Here is a 27,154-nt window from a genome sequence, read left to right on the forward strand (position 1 = left end):
CCTTAGAGCTAACCAATTTATTTGAGCATAAGCTTTTGTGAGCTACAGCTCACTTCATCGAATGCATACTATGGAAAGTTTAGAAGATCTTATTTTATACACACAAAGCATGAAAAAATACCTCCTCCCACCCCACTCTCCTGCTGGTAATAGCTTATCTAAAGTGATCACTCTCCTTACAATGTGTATGATAATCAAGTTGGGCCATTTCCAGCACAAATCCAATTTGATTATCATACACATTGTAAGGAGAGTGATCACTTTAGATAAGCTATTACCAGCAGGAGAGTGGGGTGGGGGGAGGTATTTTTTCATGCTTTGTGTGTATAAAAAGATCTTCTACACTTCCCACAGTATGCATCCGATGAAGTGAGCTGTAGCTCACGAAAGCTCATGCTCAAATAAATTGGTTAGTCTCTAAGGTGCCACAAGTACTCCTTTTCTTTTTGCGAATACAGACTAACACGGCTGTTACTCTCTTTCCTTTCTGTTCACCTACCCTGTGGCCAAACTTGGAGACAAATCCCTGAGTACTAAAACAGAAAAGAGCTCCCTGTGTCCTCTTTCCATTTACCCCACAAAGTGAGTGGAGTGACTATAAGTGGGCCCAGAGTGTTCCCAAATGTAATATAATTTAATATCACTTTAAAATAAACATGATCTTATAAGAGATCAGAAAGCACTAGCTTTGCTCCTGAAGTACCTCCACTGCACTACACATTGAACATATGTTCTAGAGTTGTTGAAAACTGCAGGAACCTGAAACGAAAGGTTAAAATGTGCCTGCAAATTTCATCCTACTTTTCAATGTTTTAAAGCTTGCTTCTGTGCCACTCCCTGATTTCGAGACTTAACATGGATTCAGGTAATTAAATAACCTTGAAAAACTCTTTGACAGCTGCTTTTTTTGCATACTGAGACCTTTTGTTTTTCAAGGCCACAAGTAAAGGCTGTATTTTTCTGAGAAATTCGGAGTTAGATGTTTAAAATTTTAATTAAAAGAATACATCAGACTGCTCATTTTTATTTTTGTAAACAGAAACTTTGCCTAATGATATAGAGAGAAACTAGTTTCAGAATATCTACTTTCATTTCTAAAAGTACATTTAGGTGAATTTTTGATCAAAATTTAGTTTTAAAAAAATTAGAACTTGTGGGGTTGTTTGCAACTTGACTGAAAACCGTTTTTTTGTTTGTAGTTAAATACTCTCCTGCAGTGTTTGCAGCTCAAACACTAAAGCATTGAGATGCCAAAAGACAAGTGTTAATTAAAATCACAAGTGTGAATACAAATAAGGAATTGTGTGTGTATAAATTTTGGGTTTTATAAATCTATATCTATATAAAATATAAAAAACCTCCAACAGTAGAGATTGTTCTTCAACAATGAATACAGTGTAAAAGAGTTGGGGGTTTCCCAACTATAAATGAATGAGAGAATGTTTTTGGAAAAAAAAAATCCACTGAATGAGCTCAATCCTATTCCCTTTGAAGTCCATAAGTACTTGTTCGTACTGATTTCAGTGGGAGATGGATCTGGCCCAAAGTGAGAGATGGGCAAGTCTATTTGGGATGGGGACGGGGAAGAGGGTGGCTATTAATGGTCTTCAGGCACAAGCAAAAGAATGTAGAAAAAGGGGTTCTAACGAAAGTAGTATTTCCTCTTTCATTGTTCACTGTTGTGCAGAACTGATGTAAGATTTTGTTCATGTGAATTTTATTTGAGCATTTTGTTTTACTTTTCACTACTGGTTTCTCATACTAGCTGTTTCGTTTTGGGGATTTTTATTCTCATGCAAACTTTGTGTATTCTATATTCAGGTATCTTTAAAAAACAAAGCAAACCACCTGACAGCAGTATTTGCCAGCATCATTCTTTTCTGTGCCTTTGGGACCCCAAAAGTTCTATGTTCCCAGGATTGGGCTCATATATTGGAAAATATTCAGTAAGCCTCTGGAATGGCAGCCATGCTGGAGTCAATGTCCAGCATTGGCAAGTGTCAAATGTCAGACTTCACATTTCGTAAGGCAGGCCTGGAAATATGGAAGCAAAATTTGATTAGCTTTTTATTTTGGATTGTGTGTTTTCAAATTCAGCTTGTACACCATGTGTGTATACAAGCTATAAGGTAAAATATTTTAAATACCTTGGGAGTTTTTTCTACAGGAAGTATTTTCCCTCCTAACTATCCACAGGGTGAAACATTGTGATATAAATTCCTCTGGATGTTATGCTCCGTGTATTTGAAGACTGTGTACAGCAGTGATAATGTCCTGCATATCCAAAGTGAACTGATTTTGTTTCTGCCTTTTACTGAATGGGACTGTTCGTATTTAAAGTTAAGCACATGCTTAAGCACCTTCTGAATCTGGGCTTAAGTCTCAATCCCCCGTTTTTGTAAAGCATCTGAGCTTGGCTACTCTATCGGATTTTGCTTTGGCTATATCTGAAAACCTCCCAGGTGTTTTGTCTTGGGCCCGGTTGACCAGTCGGTCTTCCTGTTTTTCCTCCTGATACAAAGTAAAATCATCTAAAATATAAAGGGTGATATGATCCTAGTCCCTGTACACTTGGTGAAAGGGCTGGAGTGGTATAAAGAGGCCCTAAAAGACCAGGTTCTGACAGGGGGAAGATTCCACAGCACAGTAACTGAGGAAGACAGCCATAAGATTGCCTTCTGAGGAGCCCCTTGCAAGCTTTGGCATAGGCACGGTGTGGGCAGGCCTAGGGGTGTGTCAAGGGCAAGGCCGTAGCATGTAACACTGTGGAGACTTCAGGAAGCACTACAGCCCATGAGCAACCGGGAAGCCACTGTGACTTACACAGGGCCCCAGGATTGTTTGAACTACATAGATTCCAAGGCCAGAAGGGACCATTGTGATCCTCTAGTCTGACCTCCTGTATAGCACTGGCCATAGAACTTCCCCACAATCATTCCTCAAGCAGAGCTTTTAGAAGAACATCCTATCTTGATTTTTTTATTTTTTATTTTTTTGTTTGTTTTTTAATTGTCAGTAATAGAGAATCTATCACAATGCCTGGTTAGTTACCCTCACTGGTAAAAATTTATGCATTAATTCCAGTCTGAATTTGTCTAGCTTCAACTTCCAACCCTTGGATTGTGTTATACCTTTTTCTGCTAGATTGAAGAGCCCATTATCAAATATTTGTTCTTCATGTAGGTAGTGATCAAATCACCCCTTAACCTTCTGTTTGTTAGACTCAAAAAGCTCCGTCTATTTAGCTTATCACTGTCAGGCATGCTTTCTAATCCCTTAATTATTCTCATGGCTCTTCTCTGAACCTTCTCATTTATCAACATCCTTCTTGAATTGTGGACACAGGATTCCAGCAGTGGTTGCCCAAGTGCCAAATACAGAGGTAAAATAACCTCTCTACTCCCATTTGATATTCTTGGTCATGCGTTAAGAATTGCATTCACCTGTTTGGCCACAGCATCACACTGGGAACTCCATGTTCAGCTGAGTATCCACCACAACCTCCAAATCTTTTTTCAGAGTCAGTGTCTCATGATAGTTCGCACTTTCTGTAAGTATGGCCTACATTTTTTTGGTTCCTAAGTGAGGATTCACAGTTTACAATTATATTTTGAGACATAGCAGTTAGCCAGCTTTTAATCATGTGTGCCATGTTAATTTATTATCTTCTGGGTTTTTAATCAAAATTATCATAGAGTACCAAATCAAATGTCCTACAGAAGTCTAAGTATATTATGTCAGTGCTATTACCTTTACCAATCAAACTTGTAATCTCATCAAAAAAGGTATCAAGTTAGTTTTGACAAGACCTATATTCCATAAAGTCATGGTGACTGGAAGTGAGCTGTAGCTCACGAAAGCTCATGCTCAAATAAATTGGTTAGTCTCTAAGGTGCCATAAGTACTCCTTTTCTTTTTGCGAATACAGACTAACACGGCTGTTCATCTGAAACCTGGCATTAATTATATTACTCTCCTTTAATTCTTTGAGTCCCAGATCAGCTGCTCCATTACCTTGCCTGGGATTGATGTCAGACTGAAAGGCCTGTAATTACCCAGGTCATCCCATTTACCCTCTTTTACATTGGGGGCTACAAAGCAACCCAGGATTGGGTGGGTACTGAGTTTAATAAACCTTAGCTACAAACTCTGTGCTGCACTTCCAAGAGGTGCAGCACAGCATGGGCTGGAGCCCTCACAGGGGGAAAAAAAACTGGGTGATTAGCACCCACCGGCAACCAGCTTCCCCCCCCCCCCAGTGCCCCCTGTCTGCCAGCGGCCCTGCTGATCAACTCCTCTCCCTCCCACCTGCCACAATTGGCTCTTCTGTGGCATGCAGGAGGCCCGGGGGGGGAGCCAAACTGGGCAGGGGTAAAGACTTGGGGGAAGAGGTTAGTGGGGCGGGGCCTGGGGCAGAGTGGGGGGTTGAGCGCCCCCAGGGCCTTGAGGAAGCTGGCTCCTGTACAGCACAGAATTTCACCCAACCTAAATTATGGGATTCAAATGGGGTGTGTGTGTGTGTGTTTGTTTTTTAAATATGCTGCTTGTGTTCTGAGCGGAACAGGCATATTCATGCTTTGTTCACTGCACTGGTTACCAATCAACCACCAGGTGACGTTCAATGCGCTGGTTGATATATCAACCATAATTGGTCGAGACTCAGGCTCTCAAGGATTGTCTCACCGTCTCCAGCCTGCATCACTGTTGAAAAGTGCTAGAAATGTATGTCTCAAGAGTAACTATTGTGGGTACTATTGGATGAGCTTTCTCATTAATGGCATCCTGTCTCTGCACTTCACTCCATGCAAAAATACAGTTAAGCATTAACCTGATCACTTCTAGAAGGAGCTGCAAGATGCAGCTCTTTGGCTAGGCTTTCCAGACTGATGAAAACCTGGTTTTCTTAATAAGCTGCAGGCAAGGGAGGGGAGGTGGGTGTATGGTGGTTGATCTCCCTTTCTAAAATCATAAATGACTCAAACCTTTTAACATGTTCACATGCCATAGTGGTGGGTGTCAAATGAATGCTTGTAATTATAATTGATATGTCTGTAAGCCATTAAGGTGACAAATTATAAATGCAATTAAGCTAAATTACTCTATTTGTACCAGCATCAGTGAATGCTTAAAGTTCAGGCTTTGATATACAAATGTGCAATGAAACGCATAAAATGAGTGCAAAGACCTTTCAGGAAGTTTTTTACACTGTTTAAAAATGTGGTAGTTTTTTGTTTTGTTTAAAAAAAAAAAAAATTTAACCTATAGAAAATTGTGACCACTTAGCCTTCTGGGAATTCAATCACAGGTGCATGCCTGCTTTTCCTCTTCTCTTCCTGAGCACAGCTGATCCTGGCAGAGGCTGCCTCACTGCACTTCTTGCACCATGAAAGGATGGAACTATTTGCTACTAGACCCATCAGCAGCCAGAGCTCACTGGCTGCTCAATGCATTTATACCTGCAGCTGCGCTTGGTCCAGCTTCCTGTGTCAGCCTGCTCCTGCCCAGCTTCCTCTTGTGCCTGCTTCAACCCCAGCCCTTCTCCATCCTTGATTCCACTTCCTAACCACATCTATAGCTTACCCATTGGCTCTGACATTTTGGCTTCTAATCCCTGGCTCTGGGCGTCAGCTTTGACATCAACTACAGCCCCCAGCTATCCTGTGGTCCTGATTCTTGACTCCAGCCCTGTTCTATCTAACTTCCAGGCCTTTCCACCCCATGTCTCTGATCATTAGGCCTGACTGTCCATGCCCTGGTCATGTCCCTGGCAAAGTGTGACAATTTGGAAATCTGTCTATGCAACTTATGAATTGAGTTTCAAAGTGGTAACCAGGCTGCACGGAAGTTTGGGGCAAAATCTGAAACTCAGGCCTCCACCCTTCCAAAAAAATTTCCATAGAAACGAGGCCCTGGTGGGAGTAGGAGAGGTTGGAGAATGAGCTCACCCTGCTGTGAATTGTTTGCTGTATGTATTTATATTATATACACATGCGCATGCTTGCACACCCAAAATCTGGCTGTAGTATGGCCTTATAAAAAGACCATTAAAGTCCGTGGGAGTTTTTCCAACGATTTCATTGGACTTTGGGCCAGAACCAAAGTGCCTCTGCTAAAAATATATTTCAAAATATTTTTAAAGTTGGAAAAGTCTTCCCTTTTCTAAACAAATTTTAAAATATGCATGTGGGACTGTTCCATACCATACAGAGAAAGATATGGTCTCTGCCCCTAGGAGCTTACAGCCTAAAGCGAGAGAGACCTTAAAACAGCATAGAAATACTTTCATTCTGTTCCAAAACATTCAGATGCTTTAGTCGATAATGCAACCTAATGCCCAATTAAATTTAAAGTTTAAAACAGCCTCACATACTTTTCATGCCAGAACAGCACACTTGTTGCTATGAAGTTTTACTTACAACTTCCTGGAAAATAATAATTTAAAATCAGAATGTTGACTCAACCAGTAATGCAAACTAATCACTGCAAGAATCAAAGGCTTTTAAACATTTGACTTCTTAATATGACTAAACTGTTGTAAATCCTAAGTGTGATGCAGTGAGAAGGAGCAAAATGATGTAACCCAACCACAATAATTAAACCATGGCATGAAAACATTTCTACCTGCTGTGGAGGCAGCCATAAGAGAATTTATTTTAATTTACTTAGCTGTATTTGCATGTCCATTTAGACATAAAGAGCTCAGTGCTCTGCTCATACATAATAAATGCAGTTCCGGGTTAGTGAGCAATAGACTGTTAATACCAAGGATGCTGAAGAATTTGCACAACCATTTTTGTGTTGGTAAGAAAAAAAACAAATCCTAGATAGACAAAATGTTTGCTGACTCCTTCATTACTGTCCGTTTGCATTTTCCTCCTATCCATCTACAATTAAAAAGTAAGACTCTGATCCTGCAGACAGAGCCATATGGATGCAGGAGTCCAGCCTATCGAATCCAATTGCAGGATCAGGGCCTAAAACAGTAAAGTCTGAAAATAATTTCCATCTTCCTGAATTTCATATACTTTTATCAAAGCACTCTCTTCTTTAGCAAGTACCCTTAGAGATGAGCTATAACCAACAGCTCTGAACACTCTTTAACTTTTTGATCATTTGCAACAGAGATCTGAACTTTGTATCTGGGCACATCGCTAGATATGTGGGAGCTGGGAATAGTGCTTTATGGTTCTGTAGCACCTTTCATCGTTGGATCTGAAAGCCTATGCCCTAGTGTAAGGTAAAGTAGTACTGTTCTAGCCTGCAGCTTTTGTGGTAAGATAGTAGTATTTTCATATGCATGGGGGAACTGAGTCAGAGATTAAATAATTTGTGAAAGCTCCACCAGTGAATCATTGCCACCATCAGGAATACAAACGCATGAAGCCTGACTTTTAGTTCCCTGCTCTGTTTGTTTCTTAGGCATCATTCCCATAGCTCAAGTTTTTCCATCTTTAAGATCTGCTTCAGTGTGACTTGATGTTGTTGCATTTATCTTTAACATGCTCTTTCTTTTCTTTACACAAAATAAGTAAAAATTTCACCACTCAACAGTGGTCGAAAATACCACAGTGAACAAAGCCTTAAAACGTGATCCATGTTCTACAGCTTTTTTTGTCAGTGGAAGAAATGGCTAACCTCTTGCAGAGATACTGCCATTCCTATGATCCCTCCATTGCCCACTCTGTGCAGAAAAGAGGCTGAGTCAGCACAGCCCACCGAATTCATGAATGACCTCTAATAAAGCAGCCAGTGTGTGTGCCAGGTTATATCATGCTGGTTGCATTTCCTTGTACATGGCACAGTATTTGCTCTGTGAAAGCACTTGGAGTTAAAAATGTGGAAACCAAATGAACAGCAGACGTTGGAGAGGATTTAGCAGTACAATAAAGGACAGGTCTACACTTAAAAAGCTGGTTTCAGAGTAGCAGCCGTGTTAGTCTGTATTCACAAAAAGAAAAGGAGGACTTGTGGCACCTTAGAGACTAACAAATATATTTGAGCATAAGCTTTCGTGAGCTACAGCTCACTTCATCGGATGCATTCAGTGGAAGATACAGTGGGAAGCTTAAAAAGCGGTATCTCTTTAGTGAAGAGCTTCTCCTGTTGGCATAGTTACTCCGCCTGCCTGAGAGGCAGTCACTGTGTCCACAGGAGACGCTCTCCTGTTGACATAGAGCTGTCGAGGCCACGGTTAGAGACACAGTTATACCGATCACAAGGGTGTAGATTTTCCACACCCCTGAGTGACATAGTTATACTGATAGAAGTTTGTAGTGTAGACCTGGCCAAAATGAGGGGTGTTTTTCTTCCTGTCGTGGTAACATCTCTGATAACTGCTTACTGAATGCCCCTCTTGAAGGAATGCTGTTGCAAGCAAGATTAAAATGACAGCTAGCAAAACTGAAACCACTTAAGGAGAACCACTTCTTAAAAAAATTATTACAGCTATGGCCACTGAGTATTTCTATTATGTTACTGTGCAGACCTCACATCCAGTATGCCTACAAATACAATTATGATACAAAGATCTTCAGCTGAATTTATGGTTGGGGAACCTCAATTTTTTTATTTGATAACTTAAAAAAAATCAGCCTCTAGCTATGCATGGACTGCAGTGCCTTTGAGACCAATAAAAAAGAAATGTTATACTAATGCATTAGTACTGTGTGACTCACCCTCGCTAATGGTCAGTGACCAAACATTGTAAGAAAGTGGATATCCCAGTGGAGGCAGACTTCCAGAAAGAAATATCTCCCGTGGAATAGATGTACAAGAAGCTTACTTACATAATGCTTACCCAGACTGCTCGCTACTGTTCTAAGTCTACAGTGTGGAATTGTAGGTGCAGATAATCATTGCAGGGTTATGCTGCGGTCAAGAGAAATGGCAGATCACACTAGTCTAGACTCCTTTGTTGTGGCCAAGATTTTAAAAAGTGATTTGTGGCATCCAACTGGAGACAATTTTAAAGGACCACATTTTCAGAGGCTGGTTGCTAAGGCTATTCTGAAAATCGGGCTGCTTTAGGATGTCACGAGTTTGGCACCAAAACCCACTAATCACTGTTGAGAATCTTGGCCAGAATTCTCAGGTCCAGATTCTGATACCCTTCTGTACATTGAGCCGTAACTTCCTCCAGAAGTAGTAGCCCCACTGATTTCAAGTTACACTTACAAACATTGAATAGTATCGGATTCTGGCTCTTTGTGAGTGCAGTGATGCACTGCCAGCGGGAAAATCCTACTACAGGAAGTTGGAGATTTAAGAGGATTTGTGAAAGGATTGTGGTGTTTTTGTTGTTTTTTGTTTTTAAATTTGTAATAAACCATTTGAGGAAATGTTTGATCACTTGTGTGAGGTAAATAATCTTTAATCTGTGCATACAGTATAATAACTGAAAACCATGAAGCAAAAACCTTATTCTCACTTTATCTGGATATTGTCAGCCTAGTTTGTATTTTCTTGCATCTCACTGGAGTTTTTATCTTCTGAAATATTAAGTCACAATTCATTTCTAAGTAATACCTGCTCATCCTCTCTCATATAAACATGTCAATAACAATTCTGCTATTTCAGTTGCTGTGCTTCCCCTGTGGTACTGTGTACTGACAAAATATATTCCTTTTAAGTGTCTTCCTTTGTATATCTATCTTTTGGATGCTACATATCTGCACTATCCCAATGTGCAGCAGCATATTCTGCCACGTTTCCGGTATTTCCCCATCTTGAACCAGAAATTTCATTCCCATCATCCCAAAGGGAATGGGAGCTGAGGCTTGTCAGCAGTTCGCAGGATCAGTTCCCATAAGAGAGAGAGATTTTTATGTTTGTCTTTTTCTGCATCATATCTAGAAAGCCAGCATGAGAACACCACCTTCACTTAGCTCTATCTTCCTGTGACCAGGGATGCTCGAGGGGCCTCTGAGATTCCTCAGTCAGGGTGAAATGGAAAGAATGGGGCAGATGATTCCCCAAAACTAGTGGTTTATTTTAATAATTAGATTAATCAAGACAGCAGCAAAACAGCTTCTACAATACCTTACTGGTTACTTAGAAGCCAAAAACACAGCTTCCCCCACAGCAGTCAAGACCTAGGCTCCCACCCAGACAGCCAAGTCAAATATGATGAGGATTATTCAAAATCTTATTCACCATATATAAAGTTCTACCAATCCCAAGAGATCAGTCACATTGCCCACCAGGTCAATGAATATTTCAGCCTTTACCCAAATGCATGCTTACAGCCAGTCCTTATTAACTAATCTAAGATTTATTAAAAAGAAAAGAGTGATTATGGTTATTTCATATCTATACGTATAATGATCTTTTAAGTACTTATGTCAGTTTCATAGGAGAGATGGTGGGCTGCTGAGTTATATAAAAATCTTTCCAAATCAGCTCATTCGATTACAGTCCAAATAGGCAGTCCACGTGCAGAGTCTGTTTAAATTCTTCCACTGAAAAATAGCAGGTCAATCCAGACTGGAGCTGGAGGTCTCAGTCTTTTGACTCAGACCTCTCCTGACTAGGTTCAAGCAGACTTGAGATGACAGGATTAGGCTCTAGAGTTCTTTTTATAGATCTCCGGCAGGCTAGGACAGCCTCTTGATAGCAGATAACACAGCAGGCATTCCTTGGGTGAAGAATAGGAAATATAGATTGTTGCTTTGAAGTCAATTCCTATTTCCTATGTACACCAGGTAATTAGTTACATTGATTGGCATAAGGCTATTAACGGTTCAGAAGTTCACAGGCAGTTTACTACCAATTTCAAAGAGAAATAAAGACAATGATATTATTACACCATGTTTCATCTAGTTGCTAATATTCCTTTTTGGTCTCTAAATCAATAAAACACAGTAACAGACAGGAAAAGAAGTTTATCGTCTACCAGCCAATGAGATCACCATTGAGAAGATGTATAAGATGGGTAGGGCTGATATAGTCTCAAAATTTGAACATGGGTCAACAGATTAGTTCTCAAAGCAGTAAAACTATCTGCCTGCTGGTCTTCTCAGAATTAAATACAGAACTTTGAACATGTGAATGTTTTTATATTTATTTGGGCAGATTATGATAGGTTGTACAATATATGATGGGGTTGTGGTTGTGGATTACTCGGGTCTGAAATGACCATACTTATTTTGCTTTGACCCTAAGAGAGACATTGTGTGAGCTTCAGAAAGAAGTGTCTTATATTTTTAGTTACAAAATGGATTTTCCAGTTTGAAAAGATGTTCCATAGAAATGGAGAATTGTGTATTTTTGTCTGGTTTGTATTAGTTTGTTTGGCTGATTTTTAGGGATTAATGGGTTGTGAACATGTTTGGGAAGGAGGGAGGATAAGCCAATGATTATATGTAGCAAACAGTTTTATATGCTGTTAAAACCTTAATATTTCCAGAAATTGCTACATTATCAAATGAACCAGAATTAGACACTTTCTCTATAAGAAAACATATTAAAATTTAAAAAGACTGGAAATGACACATTAATGTATATGCTTTGAATGTCAAAACGTCCTACAAACATGGGTAGGGATTATCATCCTCACGTTGCAAATGAAGGAACTGATGCTATGTGACTTGTCCGAGGTCCACATAACAAATCCGCTTTAGGAATAGAAATTCCTCAGTAGATGGAAAGTTGCATTTTTATTTAAAGAAACTATTTGCAGATGTGACTTTTTTTTTAAACTATCTACAGGATAGAACTCTTTTTGGTTCTGCCCACTGAATAACTGGTCTCATTCACTGATCTCACTCTCAGTTCCTCCTGAAGGTGCAGTAAATAGTATCTCTGTTTGGGAGAGGGAGGTGGAAAGCATCATAATCTGCAGCTGGTTTGTTTCTCTTTATTCCCAGATGATGGATGAACTACAATTGCAGCTCATTTCAGTGCAAGAAATGATAACCTTGCAAAATTACGTATCCATTTTTCACTAATTCGATACTGGATTGAAGTACAGCAGTAAGTGGCTCTGCGACACCTTCAAAGCTGTTGACGTATCTAAGATGCATTTAGGAAGGTAACAGCTGCCCGATGTCAGTTTTTAGAAGCCTCTTCTTGATGAACTGCACCTGGCTTTTGTTCCTTTCAAGCTGAGTAACCGTACTGCACAGGTGGCGGGCTCAGCAGTGGCAGCTGGTACGTCCCTACAGTGCGCTGTGCATAGACAAAGACTTTCAAGTGGCAGAAGGCTCAGGTAATTGGGATGAACTTTAAAAATGGATGTAGCACAGAAAATGTTATTACGGGTGATTAAAAGCATAGCTCCGAGCCTTTCTGGAGATAAAAAAACGTCGTCCTCCTACGCTAACCTCCAAGACCGTGTGTATCCTCTGAGGCTCGGTGCTAGCTATGGTAAATGGGCTTTCGCTGCTCAGCTGCTCTTGCCATAACTGACACTGCTGTAGCGGACTGTAATACTGAACAAATCCAGGGTAGTAGTATTTGGGGTACAGGAGCACCGGGATGTCCCGACCAAGGTCAGGCCCCTTTTGCGCTAGACACTGTACAAATACATAGTATGAGGCAGTCCCAGCCCTGTGTGGGCCCTCTTCCTTGGGTGAATTTTGCCCTTGGTAAGAACTGGTTAAGAAGGGGCTCTGGTGGGAGAGCACAAAGAAATATGCTGCTATGCGTAGAGGCACAAACAGCAAAATCAAAAACATCCACTCAAAAAAATGTCCGTTTTGTAACCTTTCAGTCGGATAGAAATAATGCTCCCCCTTTTAGAAGCCATTTGTACTTCTCTGAGTTACTGAGATTCTTGAGTGAGTTCTACCAGGCAACAGCCATAATGAAATAGCTTATTGGTGAGAGCCTGACTCTGGTACAAATTTGACCATCTGTTGCCTGGCAGGCACGTAAACCAATTAAAAGAAAGAATAACCAGAGTTATCATTACTGAATCCTCAAAGCAACCCTCAGGAAGTCTAACCTTGCCTTTGACCTGTTGGTTGGCTGGTATTCAGTAGCCTCTTAGTACTTGCCCTTATTTTTATTTTATTAAAAGATTAATCTGAGGTTGGAGGAAAAAATAGCTATAGCTTTTATGTGAGATACAAAATAAATCCACCAGATCTTTATTATTAGTTGTCTTTATTTCTAAATACATATTTTTATTATTCTGTGGGAGAGACTCAAAATGATTCCTGTTTTGATCTTGTGATCTTGGGTCCAATTCTTACACAAGGGCTTCAGCTATAAAAACAAACAAAATAAAACCCTAATAGTAATGGGGGGGGGGAATACTTACACAAATCTTTTTGACTATCATCAAATTGAAGTCAGAATTTTTCTGCTAAGGTATAATAGATCCATATCTGCTAAATAAGCTTATAAATTTAGTCCTCAGTCCTGCAATGAGCGCTGTGTGGAACCTTGCACCTACATGGCGCACCTGGAAGTCTTTAATGATGTGTTGGCTCAATGTAATTGAAATAATTGGGGCTCTTTGTGCCCCCCAGATACTACCCACACAGAGCTCATTTCAGGATCAAGGTTTAAATGTATCCTAGTAAGAGGAAAAAGAAAAGGAGGACTTGTGGCACCTTAGAGACTAGCAAATTTATTTGAGCATAAGCTTTCGTGAGCTACAGCTCACTTCATTGGATCCACTGCATGCATCCGATTATCTAGAGTGAAACTCAGAGGAGTTTCACTCTAGATAATTCTGCATAAATTTGAGTAACATGCCAGTACTGTATTGGGGCTTGAAAAATCCAGTTGTCCACTCTTAGAGGGGGTGTGATTGCAAGGTAAGTGCCATCGGTTTCTGAAACATCCAGGCTTTCACTTCCAACAGAAATGTTAGGTCTTTTTAAAGGCATGTTTATTGGTCCTGGAAATGGTCTGACTACAACAATCACAGCAGTTCTGTATCTTTTTCTTTTCTCCAGTGGATTCCTTTTTGGTGACAGTTGGAATGTATGCTTTCCTTCAGACTTGCTAATTAGAGACCTGCACTGGAGTAGTGTAATGGTTCACCTTGAGTTGATACTATATGCTTAGCTCATATATAATGCAAACTGAGTGGGATTAGCAGGTCCATGGCATGGGAAAATGCTATCATTTTCCACTTCAAGTCATTTCTACGGTATACAAAAGAGAATTTACATTTTTCTCTGATGCTTATGCTGAGAAGTGACATTATTGAGCCAAACATTAATCTGCTCAAATATGACACAAGAATATACTCAGCAATATTCTTATGCCTATGAATATAGAGACAATTGCAAAGGAACAGACTATCTGCCCTGTATGCTTCTGCAATGCAGTAAACCATATCACTTTGTCATATCTAAATCTAGCTTCATCTAGTTTAGTCCAATTTCTAATTACCCCTGTAGTTCATTATGGATGTCTGTCAGAATTTTTAAGTGGGGGGAAAAAAATAAACAAGAGCTGTACTTATTACACATTGTCCTGTGTATTTAAAATGAGAGCTGTTCCTCTCTATGGAAATAGGACAGGAAAAACAAAGTGGAAAAACACACCTTCTTCAATATGTAATAAGGTAAAATTCACCCATCTACAGAGACCTCTCCAACACTAGCCACAAGGATGCAGGGAAGGGGAGCACAATCACCTTAGTCATGCTTTCCAATTGGAGATAGACTTTGTAAAGCTTGCTGATGCTTTGTGATATAGTTGTATCATCTGCAAATCATATGGTGCTTTATAAAGGCTACCCTACTGGTCTCATTTTGGAATTACGAAGTGCTGTCCTTTACTGTTCGAGGCATTCCAGGAACTGTTAAACTGCAGTTTGTGGTACTAGGTAGTGCCCTAGCAACTTAAAAATGTACTTTAAAATAGTCAACGGAGACAAGAGAGTCCTTTATTATGGAGAGAGTACTACAGTGTCTTGACTATTAAGACTGTAACTAGATTCCTGTTCTATGCTTAGTTCTATTCTCCATTTTAAGTTCCTCCGCAATCTCTTTACCCTCAAAATTCTGCAAGCGTGGTCAGTTAAAAGGAGTATGTATGTATTGGATCATAGCAACAATCTTCTCTTCTCCCTAGCAGCTGCTACCTCTCAGCAGGTCTGGCAGACTTCATATAATTTGAAAAGGGCCACCAGATATCTAGCCAAGGGTGTGAAAGCTGTGCCATATGACAGTGGTGGTACAGTACAAAACCGCCCTCATGCAAACTTCTTGGGTTCAGGGGCTGCAAACTAGTATGTGAACTCCATGGACTGGACATTTAGGTTTAAATAGATTTCTGACTTAGCTGACAGCCAGCAGAAATAATAAATTCTCATGCACCAAACTGCTTGGGTTCAAAGAAGCTACAGCCAGTAGTGATTCAGCCAGTGGCATTTCTAAATGTATAAATTGAACCACTCTTTTTCAAGGAGGCTACAACCTTTGTTGGCAGAATATTTCTTAAAATGCATTTTAAATTAGATCTGACGTTATGGCATGTTGACATAACATGGCTGTGCTGCACAAAGTGACCTTTGAATTTCATTTTATTCATGCTGCATAATATGTGACCCTTGCCTTGTAATTTATGCCTCAACGAGCTTCGGTATTTTACATAAACTCACTATTCATCTTTTTAATCCCAGCGTTGCTGTGGGTTTGAAATCCTGAGGGCAGGATTCTGATCACTTGAGTTATTACTGTGTAGCTCCTACCAAAACAAAGTGCTGAAGAGCTGTTTCTAGGATTTATATAGCCCATGAGCATATCAGCAACTCATATAAAGGAAAGAGTCCGGCCATAAATAATCAGTTTGTTGCACTGTTAGCATAGGTTCCAGAGCATGACAAAGGCTTACACAAAAACAGTGTAGAAAGAGACTTAGAACATGTAACTGGCCTACAGCATCCCTCAGTGATTCATGCATGGAAGCTGAGTGTCCATGAAGAAAGTAGATGTTACCCTTCACCGTTCCTCCTTGTTCTTCCCATCAATCCATGTGTGACGCTGCACTCCATATGTTTTATGGAAATGTGCTAATGAGTGTAAATATAATGTAACTGGAATATGCTTTATGCAAAAGGTCTGTTGTAAGGTATCATTACAAAGCTTATTACTGAGTGTGTTCATCCTATTTGAATGAATGTATCATTTTTGTATCTAAAACTAAAAACATGAAGTATTACTCTGAAGTCCAATTGTAACTATGCAAAGAGTGGGCCATTAATGGTGGCTAGGAATCTTGATGGCTCCCATTAACTAGGACAATTGGTTGTGAATGGCTCTGTTTACGCACAAACCTTCCTGGGTACGTGCAGGCCAACCCTGAAAGAATGGAGAATGGGGTCTTACAGTGACATGTGATCATGTCACCTGGTACTGGAATCCATCTTAAACCTGCTGCTTTTCCATTTAGATGGAGGATTGGGGACCCAGAGAGACAAAAGATTCCCACCTTGTTCCAAAGCTATAAAAGGGGGTGGAACAGAACGAAGGGGGCTGCCATCATGAGAAATCCCTGAGGTACTACCTGAGCTGTAACTAACAAGAACTGTATCAGGGGAAAGGATTGGGCCCAGACTAGTAAGAAGTCTAGTCTGTGAAAGAAGCTTATTGGAACATCTCTGAGGGTGAGATTTACCTGTATTCAGTTTCTTAATGTATTAGGCTTAGACTTGCGTGTTTTGTTTTATTTTGCTTGGTAATTTACTTTCTGTCTGTTATTACTTGAAACACTTAACTCCTACTTTTTATAGTTAATAAAATCACTTTTGTTTGTTAGTAAACCCAGAGTAAGTGATTAATTCCTGGGGGAGCAAACAGCTGTGCGTATCTCTCTGTCAGTGTTATAGAGGGCCGACAATTTATGAGTTTACTCTGTATAAAGCTTATACAGGGTAAAAGAGATTTATTTGGGGTTTGGATACCACTGGGAACTGGGTGTCTGGGTGCTGGAGATAGGAGTACTTGCTGAGCAGTTTTTGGTCAAAGTCTGCAGCTTTGGGGGCATGGTTCAGACCCAGGGTCTGTGTTGTAGCAGGCTTGCATGTCTGGCTCAACAAGACAGGGTTCTGGAGTCCAAAGCTGGCAGGGAAGACGGGCTCAGAGGTAGTTTCAGCACGTCAGGTGACAGTCCCAAGGGAGTCTCTGTGACCAAACCTGTCACACCATGGATGCAAGGTCTTGAGCTTGGGCCAGAAAAGGATGGATCGGGAAAAGTAGCACTTTCCGCAGCATCATGCGGGGATTTCTGCCTGGAAATTCAGGCTGGAGATAATCCAGCTCAGAGCTGTATCACCTCTTCCTTCTGGGAGACCTCTGCCTCTGCCGCTGGAGGAACATACCAAGAATATGGTTCTGGTCTGATGTACTAGAATTCTTTGATCACTTCAACAAAATAGACAAAGGAGAACCAGTAGTTATAATTTTTTTTGGACTTTCAGTAAGCCTTTGTCAAAGTCCCTCCAGGAGGCCATAAAGGGAACAGTACACTACTGTTCTGGATTAGAAGCAGTCTCGGGGATTGAAAACCAGGATTAATTGGTCAACTTCATGGTTTCCTCAAAGATCTGTGCTAGGACAGTATTTAAAATATTTCTAAATGAACTAAAGGAGGGACTGAACAATGAGGTAGCAAAAGCTAGATACACAAAACTAATTAGTCCAGACTAGCAATTGGGAAGCATGATAACAGATAACTCAGTGTTGACAAGGTAATGCAATTTGGAAGAAATAATGTGAGCCTCTCATATGTCTTGCTCGGTTCTAAACCGACACTAGCCATTTGGGAAAAGGAACTGGGCAGTTCAGTGAAAACATCTGTTTAATGGAAATCCAAAAAGCAAACAAAATGTATGGCTATCGAAGGAATGGGATAGAAAATAATGAAAATATTCTAATGCTATTTTATAAACCAGTGGCACACCTAAGATACTCTCCTCAGTGCTAGGATATAGGAAAATAGAAGAGGTACAGAGACAGATGAGAAAATAACTAGAAGGGATCAATAATAGGGAACATGAGAGGCATATAAAATGAGCTGTACAGAGAAGGTAGAATCAGTAACTCCTGTTTACTCGCATGATACAAGAACAAGGGAACAATTTAATGTAATTGAACGGCAATAAATGTAAACCAATAAAAGGAAATATTTTATCCAACGCATAATTAACCTGTGTAATTGCCACAAGGTATCCAAGGTCAAGGGCTTAAAAGAATTAGAAAAAGAATATCCATTTCTATGGACAATGAGAATATGCATAGTTGCATCCTAGAAGATAAAAATGTGTATACTATGCCTTTTAGGTTATAAAAGGAGCCATTAAATGACTCTTAGGAAAAACATCCCCTATGGGCTATGTTACCTGGACCATTTTAACTCGAGTCCCCCCCAAATCAATTCTGTCCCAGTCCTCTCCCTATACTGATTAAAGTAATTTAATAATTTTAATAATGGGGATACAATTCTCCTTAATTTGAGCCTTTTTCTCTCATAAGGAAAAGCATGTTTTAGGACTACTGTTGTGATATATGTAAACATGATTGCTTCAGCTGAATAATGGAAAGTGACACATTATTATATAGTTATACAGAGCCAGATGTGTGCACCAATCTTAGAAAATCCTTGCCCTGAAGAGGTTACAGAGTGAAGAGGCAACAAATAGATGAAGAAAGGGAATGAAATGCAACAGAAAGCAAGTGACTGAACAGTGACATTTAGCTTATCTTTTTAGTTCCCTGATTTTCTCTGAAATGTAAGACTATCCTCTATTGTGTTAATACTTCTTACAATGAAAGACCAAGATTTACTGGCATGACAAAAATATTGTAACTCTTATTCAGTATTAAAGTGGCCTTAATGTACTTTATCTTAATTCACTTTGGAAGTGAATTAATTCTGTGTAAGGGTGCTCACAAAGGCGTTAAATGCAGTTTAACTAATCCACTGACTTCAGTGATCTTTGGATCAGGCCCTAATATTTGGAAAAGGCAAAAAAAAACTTTGGAAACCACTAACTGGATGGTCAGTGTATACAAAGTAGTTAGTAGTAACTTTCCAGTTTTTTTTAATATGGAGTTAGATTTAGGCAGAAAATGCTGTAGGGCCAACTCAGTAAAATATGAACATTTCCATGTACAAGTTAGAGGTATTAACAGTTTAGTATGTTTAAAAATCTTTGAGACTTGTAATGGATTTCAGTAGTACTATAAAGGTAAACGAAAAAAGTGCCCTGCAGCATGATCTTTTTTCAAGTGACTGAACTTGGATCAATTATTCATCATGTCATTAAAATTCATGTAGGACTGAAGACTACTATTTGGTGCATTAAGTTATATAATGCAGAGAAATTACACCGCATAGGGTTTCTTTGTGCATGTTGTAATGGTGAGGAGATGCAAATTTTGTAATTTGTCGTCCGTCATCTAAAAGTGTTTCTATGTATCTTGGATTAAAATATTGCTTCCTCTAAGACATTTAGTACCAATTTTTAGACCACCGGAAAACTTTCAAGAGGGTTTCTTTTTTATGTCTGATTTGTAAGATGGGTAAGATTGGAAGTATGGGATTCAAGTGACTCTTCGTGAACTAGCAGATTTTTAGCTGTAAATGACTAGGACTTGTCTGAACTTTTGTAGCCTTTTATTTTATGTAAAGTGAATTTTTGTAATGTGGTATTACACCACCCTGCGTTTGGCTCTGGTGGCTACAGTTTCAAGCTCTACAGAGTGAAAGTCACCTCTGCTACTTGTTTCAGATTTAGAGGATCTAGGAACATATAAAGACCAAAAATAGTGACCACACATACGGTTAGAAGTACAAGGTCTAGTCTGTTTTACAAGTTTTATTAAAGTTACAGTTAAGGTTATGATTACCCATGCATATAGAAATCCTACAAAAAACCATGCTACAAATATAGTCATAATCACATCCTTAATGATATTCTTGAGGTCTGATGGATGCCTTGCCAATTGATCATCAGTAGAGGGATGGTTCCTGCTGGAGTTTTCCCATAGGGAACTCATTTTACCCAATCAGGGAGCCCCCTCTTTTATAATGTGATTCTGACTATACCTTATACTCTGCACATGTGCATGAAAGTCAACCCTCTTTTCCCATATTTGTATTGTGTCCCCCAAGAATATTGGGATACCCCATTTTTCATAGCTTGTGTGTAGCTCTTTTTGTTCTCATTAGCATTTATGCACATAGTGCACCCTGCAGTTAGAACATGTGTTAGAAAAAGGTGACTACCAGGTATCTTGTCATCAAAAATTAATCTTACAGTTAATTTTTTGCAATACTACCCACTGGTATATCTTTTTTCGTAATTTTGTGGCAAAGGGTCATTCTTTGGTCACTCACTTATGTCAAGCATTTCTTAAGCATATAGCCTAGTATGGCTAAACTCATACAGACCTCAGCTTGTAGGCCTGGTGTTTCAGCCCTGCTTAGATACCTAATGCATACTTATCATGTCTAAATACTGATTCATCTTATACTTCTATAATACTACAATTTAACTCTATTTAGCATACAGTGATTGTATAATACAGTATATTAATCATAACTTCACACAATAAATGAATGATAAAATGAACCAATTGGCTACAACTTGCTTGGAGTTATATTACTACATGTCTTTCTATTGGTGTGATTAACCTCCGTAGATTGCAGGAGACTTCCCCTACCCCACTACAATAACAGTAAAATATTAATTTTGTCAGCTGACAGAAGAAAACATTTATGGTTTAGTGGATTTATTGTACTTGTGGTTTACTTTTAAAACCAAACAGTCTGGCATGCTGCACTTTCTAGCCTGGAACTAGCATAATTGCATACATTGGCATCAGCAGCCCGTACAGCACTGTATAAATTCCTACATTCTAAATTAGACAGATTACTATTGTCACTTACAATACACCAGTGACCTGGTGAAGGTCCAGCCTTCAAGCTATTATTTTTGCTATGGAGGTTTATTTTGTTTTTAAATATTCTTAGGGGATTATCATTGAAACAACCTATGGAAAAAATGCAATGTGAAGTACTAATTACAATAATACTTCGCATTTTTAACACCTTCCTTCTGAAGATCTAAAAGTATTTTACAATCAGTTAAGCCCAAAAACACCCTTGTGTGGTAAGTATTATCCCCTTTTGACAGATCAGTAAATTGAAGCAAAGAAAGTTTAAGGCCCAGATCCTCAAAGGTATTTAGGCACTTCCATTAAAATTAATGGAAAAGTGCCTAAATACCTTTTCAGGATCTGTGTCCAGGTCACTTGCCGAAGGTCAAACAGTAAGTCGGTAGGAGAACCAGAAATAGAACCCAGATGTCTTGATCTCTGGTCTCATGCTCTGAATACTAGACAACACACCCTTTCTCCAAAATATACATTGTTTTAATAACATGCAGTTTTGAAAAATGTTTTCCCTTATGCTTTGTACTTTATATGTAGCTGTTAACCCCCAATAGTCTGGCTGTACCAATAGTTTAAAATTATCCTTGATAGCAATACATTTAAAGTATAGCAGAGTTCAAAGTTTTGTGAAAGGTTCTTTGTATTTAACATAATACTACACAGTCACAGATGTAGCAACTGAGTTCCCCACTGGTGGTATGTACCTGTTCCAATTTATTTTCCACATTTCATATACACCCTTCCTCTGTTTGTTTGTTTTTCCCTCCCCCAGGTTATGGTCACACTGTGCCTTTGTCGGATGGAGGAAAGGCCTTCTGTATTATATACTCCGTCATCGGAATCCCCTTTACGCTGCTTTTCCTGACAGCTGTGGTGCAGCGTATCATAGTCTATGTCACCAGACGGCCTGTACTATATTTCCACATTCGCTGGGGCTTCTCCAAGCAGATTGTTGCCATCATCCACGCAGTGATTCTTGGGTTTGTTACCGTCTCATGCTTTTTCTTTATCCCGGCAGCAGTATTTTCTGTTGTGGAAGATGACTGGAACTTTTTGGAATCTTTTTACTTTTGTTTCATTTCCCTGAGCACCATTGGTCTTGGCGACTATGTTCCAGGAGAAGGTTACAATCAAAAATTCAGAGAGCTGTATAAGATAGGAATTACGTGTAAGTACCAAACTAACCATTAAATAATAGTCATTTAGCCAATAGGATTTCTACGTATTAGGTACCTCTTTCTCCCCCTCCATATTCTTTGGTTACCTTACTTATTCATCTAGGCCTTATGCCCCCTTATGAGTTGTTAACCATGATATATGGGTTCTTCCTCACTCTCCCAGCCCCCTTTAAAAGCACTAATCTGAATAGGGAGTTTGTTAAATGAAGATTTGTTTGACAAGGTATTAAAGTTTTTAGCTATCTGGGCTGGAGGTTTTTTTTCCTCTTTTGTGTGTTTCGTGGTTTTTGTTTTTTTTTTTTTTTAATTTTTGTGTGTGTTTTAATATAAACTGAAATAATGTCTTGCCAGACAGAGATTAATACACCAACCTGCATCCCCAGTACAAAAACCCCAAGTGCAAATTTGGCATTAATGCTGTGGCAGTCAAATAAGTGATAAGGAGCAAGATAACTAGTTAGAACTAAAACTGGTTGAAATTTTCCAAACTTCAATTTAAAAAAACAAACACTTTCTTTGAAATTTCAAATGAAAACGAAAAAAGGGACAATGTTCACGAAAATTACATCCAGTTTTTCGACCAGCTCCATTTATAACATCCTTTAAAAAGCTGTGCAGACCTCTCAAAAGCTCCCATTAGTCCGAGTCAAAAATTTTCCAGCAGAGCTGTTTTCCACCGGAAAATGCTTGATTCATCAAAATTGAAACATGGAACATGTTGATTTTGAAGAAATTTCGTTTTGGAGGGAAAAAATCAGCATTTAATTTTATGTTTTATAATTTTTATTTTAGTTTTTAAAAGAAATTAAGAAAACAAAGTAAATACAAAAGTATAACAATCTACTGTTTTAAATGTTGACTTTGATTTTGATATTTGGGTCTTAATGCATGTCACTGCACATTTCTGAGCACATTGCTCTTGCACATGATGCTGAAGATTAGGATTTGGTTTTGGTGTTTGTCAATTTACATCACAGCTATACCACTAGGGAGCCTGTGCACTGATGGAATAAGAAAGCAAAAAGGCTTTAAGCTCAGTTAGGAAGTGGCTTGCTAAGAAAGAAGAGGCAAAAACAAATCTCCTTCTTCCAAATCTGAACTGCTGGTCTTATTATTTGTAATACTCTAGTGCTTGGGAGCCCTAGTTATGGACCAGGATCCCATTCTGTTAGGCGCTGTATACATACAGAACAAAAAGATAGTGCCTGCCCCAAAGAGCTTAGTCTAAGTATAAAAGAAGAGACAACATAATGGATACAGACAGATGAGGGAGTACAAGGAAACATTGAAACACTATTGGGTAGCATGACAGGCAATTGTCTTGGTGTACCCACAGCCTAACTGTTGGTAAGCTGCTTGTGGGCATCATGGAAAAGGAGTTTTCAAGAGGGTTTTAATGGAGGATAATGAGGTAGCTTTGTAGACGTTTTTGCACCTTTTGAAGCCTTAGCACCGGAGAACATGTGAAGGGGTGTGTTTAAAGACTTAACAAGTAGGCGATGGAGCTGCCATGGGCTAGATCGGAGGCAGGAGGCAGTATCTTGATAGCGAATGAAAGATGATAGGGTGGGGACAGGCCATGAAGGGCCTTGAAAGTTAAAACAAGTAACTTATGCTTGACGTGATAGAGAAGGGGGAGCCAGGGGAGGGAAAGTAAAGAGAGGGGTTACGTGGTCAAAGCGACGGCCTGGGAGAATGGTCTGTTGCAGCAGCATTCTGAAGGGATATGAACAGGGCAAGATTCTACAGTAGCAACACAAGGGTGCACATCGTTTGCCTTCAAGCTTCATGCCAAGCAATCCTGAATCTATAATTAAAATGCAAACCACGTCAAACACCTACCAAGTCCTTCCATCACTTTGATGGACTGCTGTGTGCCTCCCGCACTAAGGGCATGATCCTGCAATCTTAATGCAGGTGAAATTCCTGTTCACTTAAATGGGTGGCTTGCCTATATAGGGACTGCAGAATCATGCTTTGAAAATGCATTTTCAGAAGCAGAGCCTTGAGCTAGCCAGCAGTACACTTTATTTTTAACCTTTGTGGCAGTATGCCACTTGTACCCCTGTGGCTAAAGATCCCCCCAACCTCCCCATCCTGACTGACCCATTGGTAGGAGCATTTAATTATTTAATTACTGTGCACTTCCACAGAGTAATATGTCCAAGTGCATATGAAGAGACTTAGGTTACAGCTACACTACAGCTTATGTCGATATAATTTGTCATTCAGGGATGTGAATAAGCCACCCCACTGAGCGACATGTTACACCAACCTAAGCACTGGTGAGGACAGTGCTATGTTGGCGGGAGAACTTCTCCCACTGATATAGCTGCCACCACTCAGGGGGTGGATTAATTAAGTCGACGGGAAAACTCTCTCCTGTCAGCTTAGAGCAGCTACACTAGAGAGCTTACAGTGGCGTAGCTGCAAGCTTGCTAGTATAGCCATAGCCTTAGTAAATGACGGGCTGAGAGCCAAAATACAGTGTCCAAGTCTTTCCAAGAAATAAGGGGAAGACCTAGGGCTCCCAGTAACTCATGTGGAAATTCAAATGGGTTGGGAAGCTCTGAAAGAATTATCTAGCTCCTAGTGCAGATTCACAACAACCTTGCCATTTTTTGCCCTATGTAAATAGAAAGGTATCTTAATGCATAACTCACTTAGTGATTTCATGAACTAAAGCTTTAAAATGCTACATACATTGGAACTGTAGTGTTGGTTTAGATCAGCGGTTCTCAGCATGGGGATCATGGCTGGGGTGAAAGTAAAGCCGAAGACTTACTGATACAGGGGGCCGGACCTCAGGCAGAAGGGGCGGGGTTGGGGGTCAGTGTCCCGCAGCCAGCCCTTCCACGCTGCCTGGCCTGCTCTGCCTGGGGCTCCAGGGGCAATTTAAAGAGCCCGGGGCTCCGGCCACTGCCCTGCGTCCTTTTAAATTGCTGGCCCCGGGGCAGCTGCTCCTTTTGCCCACCCGCATGTCATTGACCGGGGGGTGGGGGATGCAAAAGGGGCAACAACATTAAAGTGCTGCTGCGGCAGCATTTGCCACGGCAGTGCTTTAAAGTCAGCTGGGTATGAGCCGGTACTGGCAGCCACTTTTTACCAGCACACTGCACCAGCTTACTTTCACCCCGATTATGACTTAAATTGGTTTGTAGGGGAAGAAATGTGGGAGCTGTGATATTTTATGCAGAATCTAGGCTTTCTTTATAAAAAATGGGGAGATTATATATATAAACTCCTTTATAAATAGTTTAGTCCCCATAAGTCTGTGCAATAATATGCTGTACAGGATAGTAATTATTGCAGCCCTTTACATTTGGATAGTGTTCTTTGTAATCAATATATATTGCATAGATTTGTAGGGACTGTTATTTATAATGAAGTCAATTCCTGCTGCCCTTACTAACACAAGACTCCCCACAGAAGCTGTACAATATTAATATGGGCACATGCAATAGTATTTCTGAATTACAAATCGTGGTGGCCTCGTTAGAGTATTTAGAATAAGAAATCCTTGTTGAACTATTTTCCTGGGAGTCCTGTTCAGGAAATTGGGTGTGTCTGTGTTTGGAGAGGAAAATAAAGAACATGATGGATGATTATTAGCCCTAGGAGGCCTGATTTTTCAGAAGAGCTCCAATGCAAGTCTATGGTCCGCCACAGAACCTCAGAGCATGATGGTTTTGCCTTACAAAAACAAAATCTCAAACATGTACAACATGCAACAAAAGTCAGTGGTAGTGTTTGTGTAAGTAACACCAGCAGGATTTTGCCTAATTAGTGTAATGTATGTAATATGTATGCAGTCTTCATGGTTTTACTATGTAGTTCTTGGGGGGGGGGGGGTAGAAACATTTGTCTGTCTTCAAAGTGACAGCAGTGATTGTACACATTTACGTGAAATATTGGACTTTTTCTTTTACTTTTTTGCATACATTTCTAGGCTTTTGCACTTGTTTTATGGTACAGGTTTTCTTCATACATTTTTAAATTATAAGTATATACATAAGGAAAAGACACTTTCATGTTATATTGTTTAACAGTTCTGTATTATTGAACAGATGTAATAGCCAAATGACTGTATTGAACTTCGTAAAACTACTATTTCTATTAACAATGTGCAATAGTAATAATGAAAAGAAGAATTGAAGAATGCACAGTTCATGAAATTATATATGGGATACATTATTATTGAAGTTATAACATTCTTATGCATTGCATGTCATTGCCTACTTTCCCATATGGAACACAATGAACTAAAACAATTAGCAAATTATTTCATATTATAGCATTTTCTGTGGTCGTCTTAAAAAAAAATACAAAGGGCTACATGCTCATCTGGTGCAAATTAGTTTTCTTCTGTCCCCCAAAATTCTATGCCTAGGACAGAAAGGAGGGAAAAAATAATAGTCCAGGAATCATAGGTGGGAAAAACTCCAAGTTAGAGCTTTATCACATCAGCTTTCCCGGATAATGCTTCAGGCATTGTGTTTTTCTCTGAGCAAGCTCAAAAGCTTGTCGCATTTTACCAACAGAAGTTGGCTCAGTAAAAGATATTACCTCACAAACCTAGTGTCTCTCTTTGTTTCTTGGGCAGGTTACCTGCTGCTGGGCCTCATTGCAATGTTGGTGGTTCTAGAAACTTTCTGTGAACTTCATGAGCTCAAAAAGTTTAGAAAACTGTTTTATGTGAAGAAGGACAAGGAAGAGGACCAAGTGCATATAGTGGAACATGACCAGCTTTCCTTCTCTTCGATTTCGGACCAAGCAGCTTCCATGAAGGAGGATGAAAAAGCAAATGAGCCTTTTGTGACTGTTCAACCTGCAACTTACTATGATGGCTGTATAAACAATTAATACGAGGGCATTCATACCAATATTATAGTGCACTTACATCATTACAGTAAGAAATAGAATGCCTCTTTATTTTTTGTGGGGAGGAAATTTTTAGAGAAGAAAGGAGACTGTGCTGCTTTAATCAGTATTCATCATTTCAGATGCTGAAAAGACTTCTGACACAAATGAATGTTGCTAAAATGGAGTTACACGGGGAGAGTGGGAGGATATGTAGCAGCTGGGAAGTAGTGCTTTATGCACATCCCTGTCCAGTTA

General features: G+C 39.6%; 1 protein-coding gene across 1 annotated transcript in view; it reads left to right on the forward strand.

Annotated features, from left to right (window-relative positions):
- KCNK1 (potassium two pore domain channel subfamily K member 1) overlaps positions 1-26,899 on the forward strand; it is a 47,044-nt gene extending 20,145 nt beyond the window's left edge. The window contains exons 2-3 of the mRNA XM_077811837.1: positions 21,631-22,026; positions 26,640-26,899. Of these exons, the coding sequence (XP_077667963.1) occupies positions 21,631-22,026; positions 26,640-26,899 (656 nt within the window). The remainder of the gene's footprint in view (positions 1-21,630; positions 22,027-26,639) is intronic.
- The last annotated feature ends 255 nt before the right edge of the window (positions 26,900-27,154 follow it).

The sequence above is a fragment of the Eretmochelys imbricata genome, chromosome 3, assembly GCF_965152235.1.
Source record: "Eretmochelys imbricata isolate rEreImb1 chromosome 3, rEreImb1.hap1, whole genome shotgun sequence".
NCBI lineage: Eukaryota > Metazoa > Chordata > Testudines > Cheloniidae > Eretmochelys > Eretmochelys imbricata.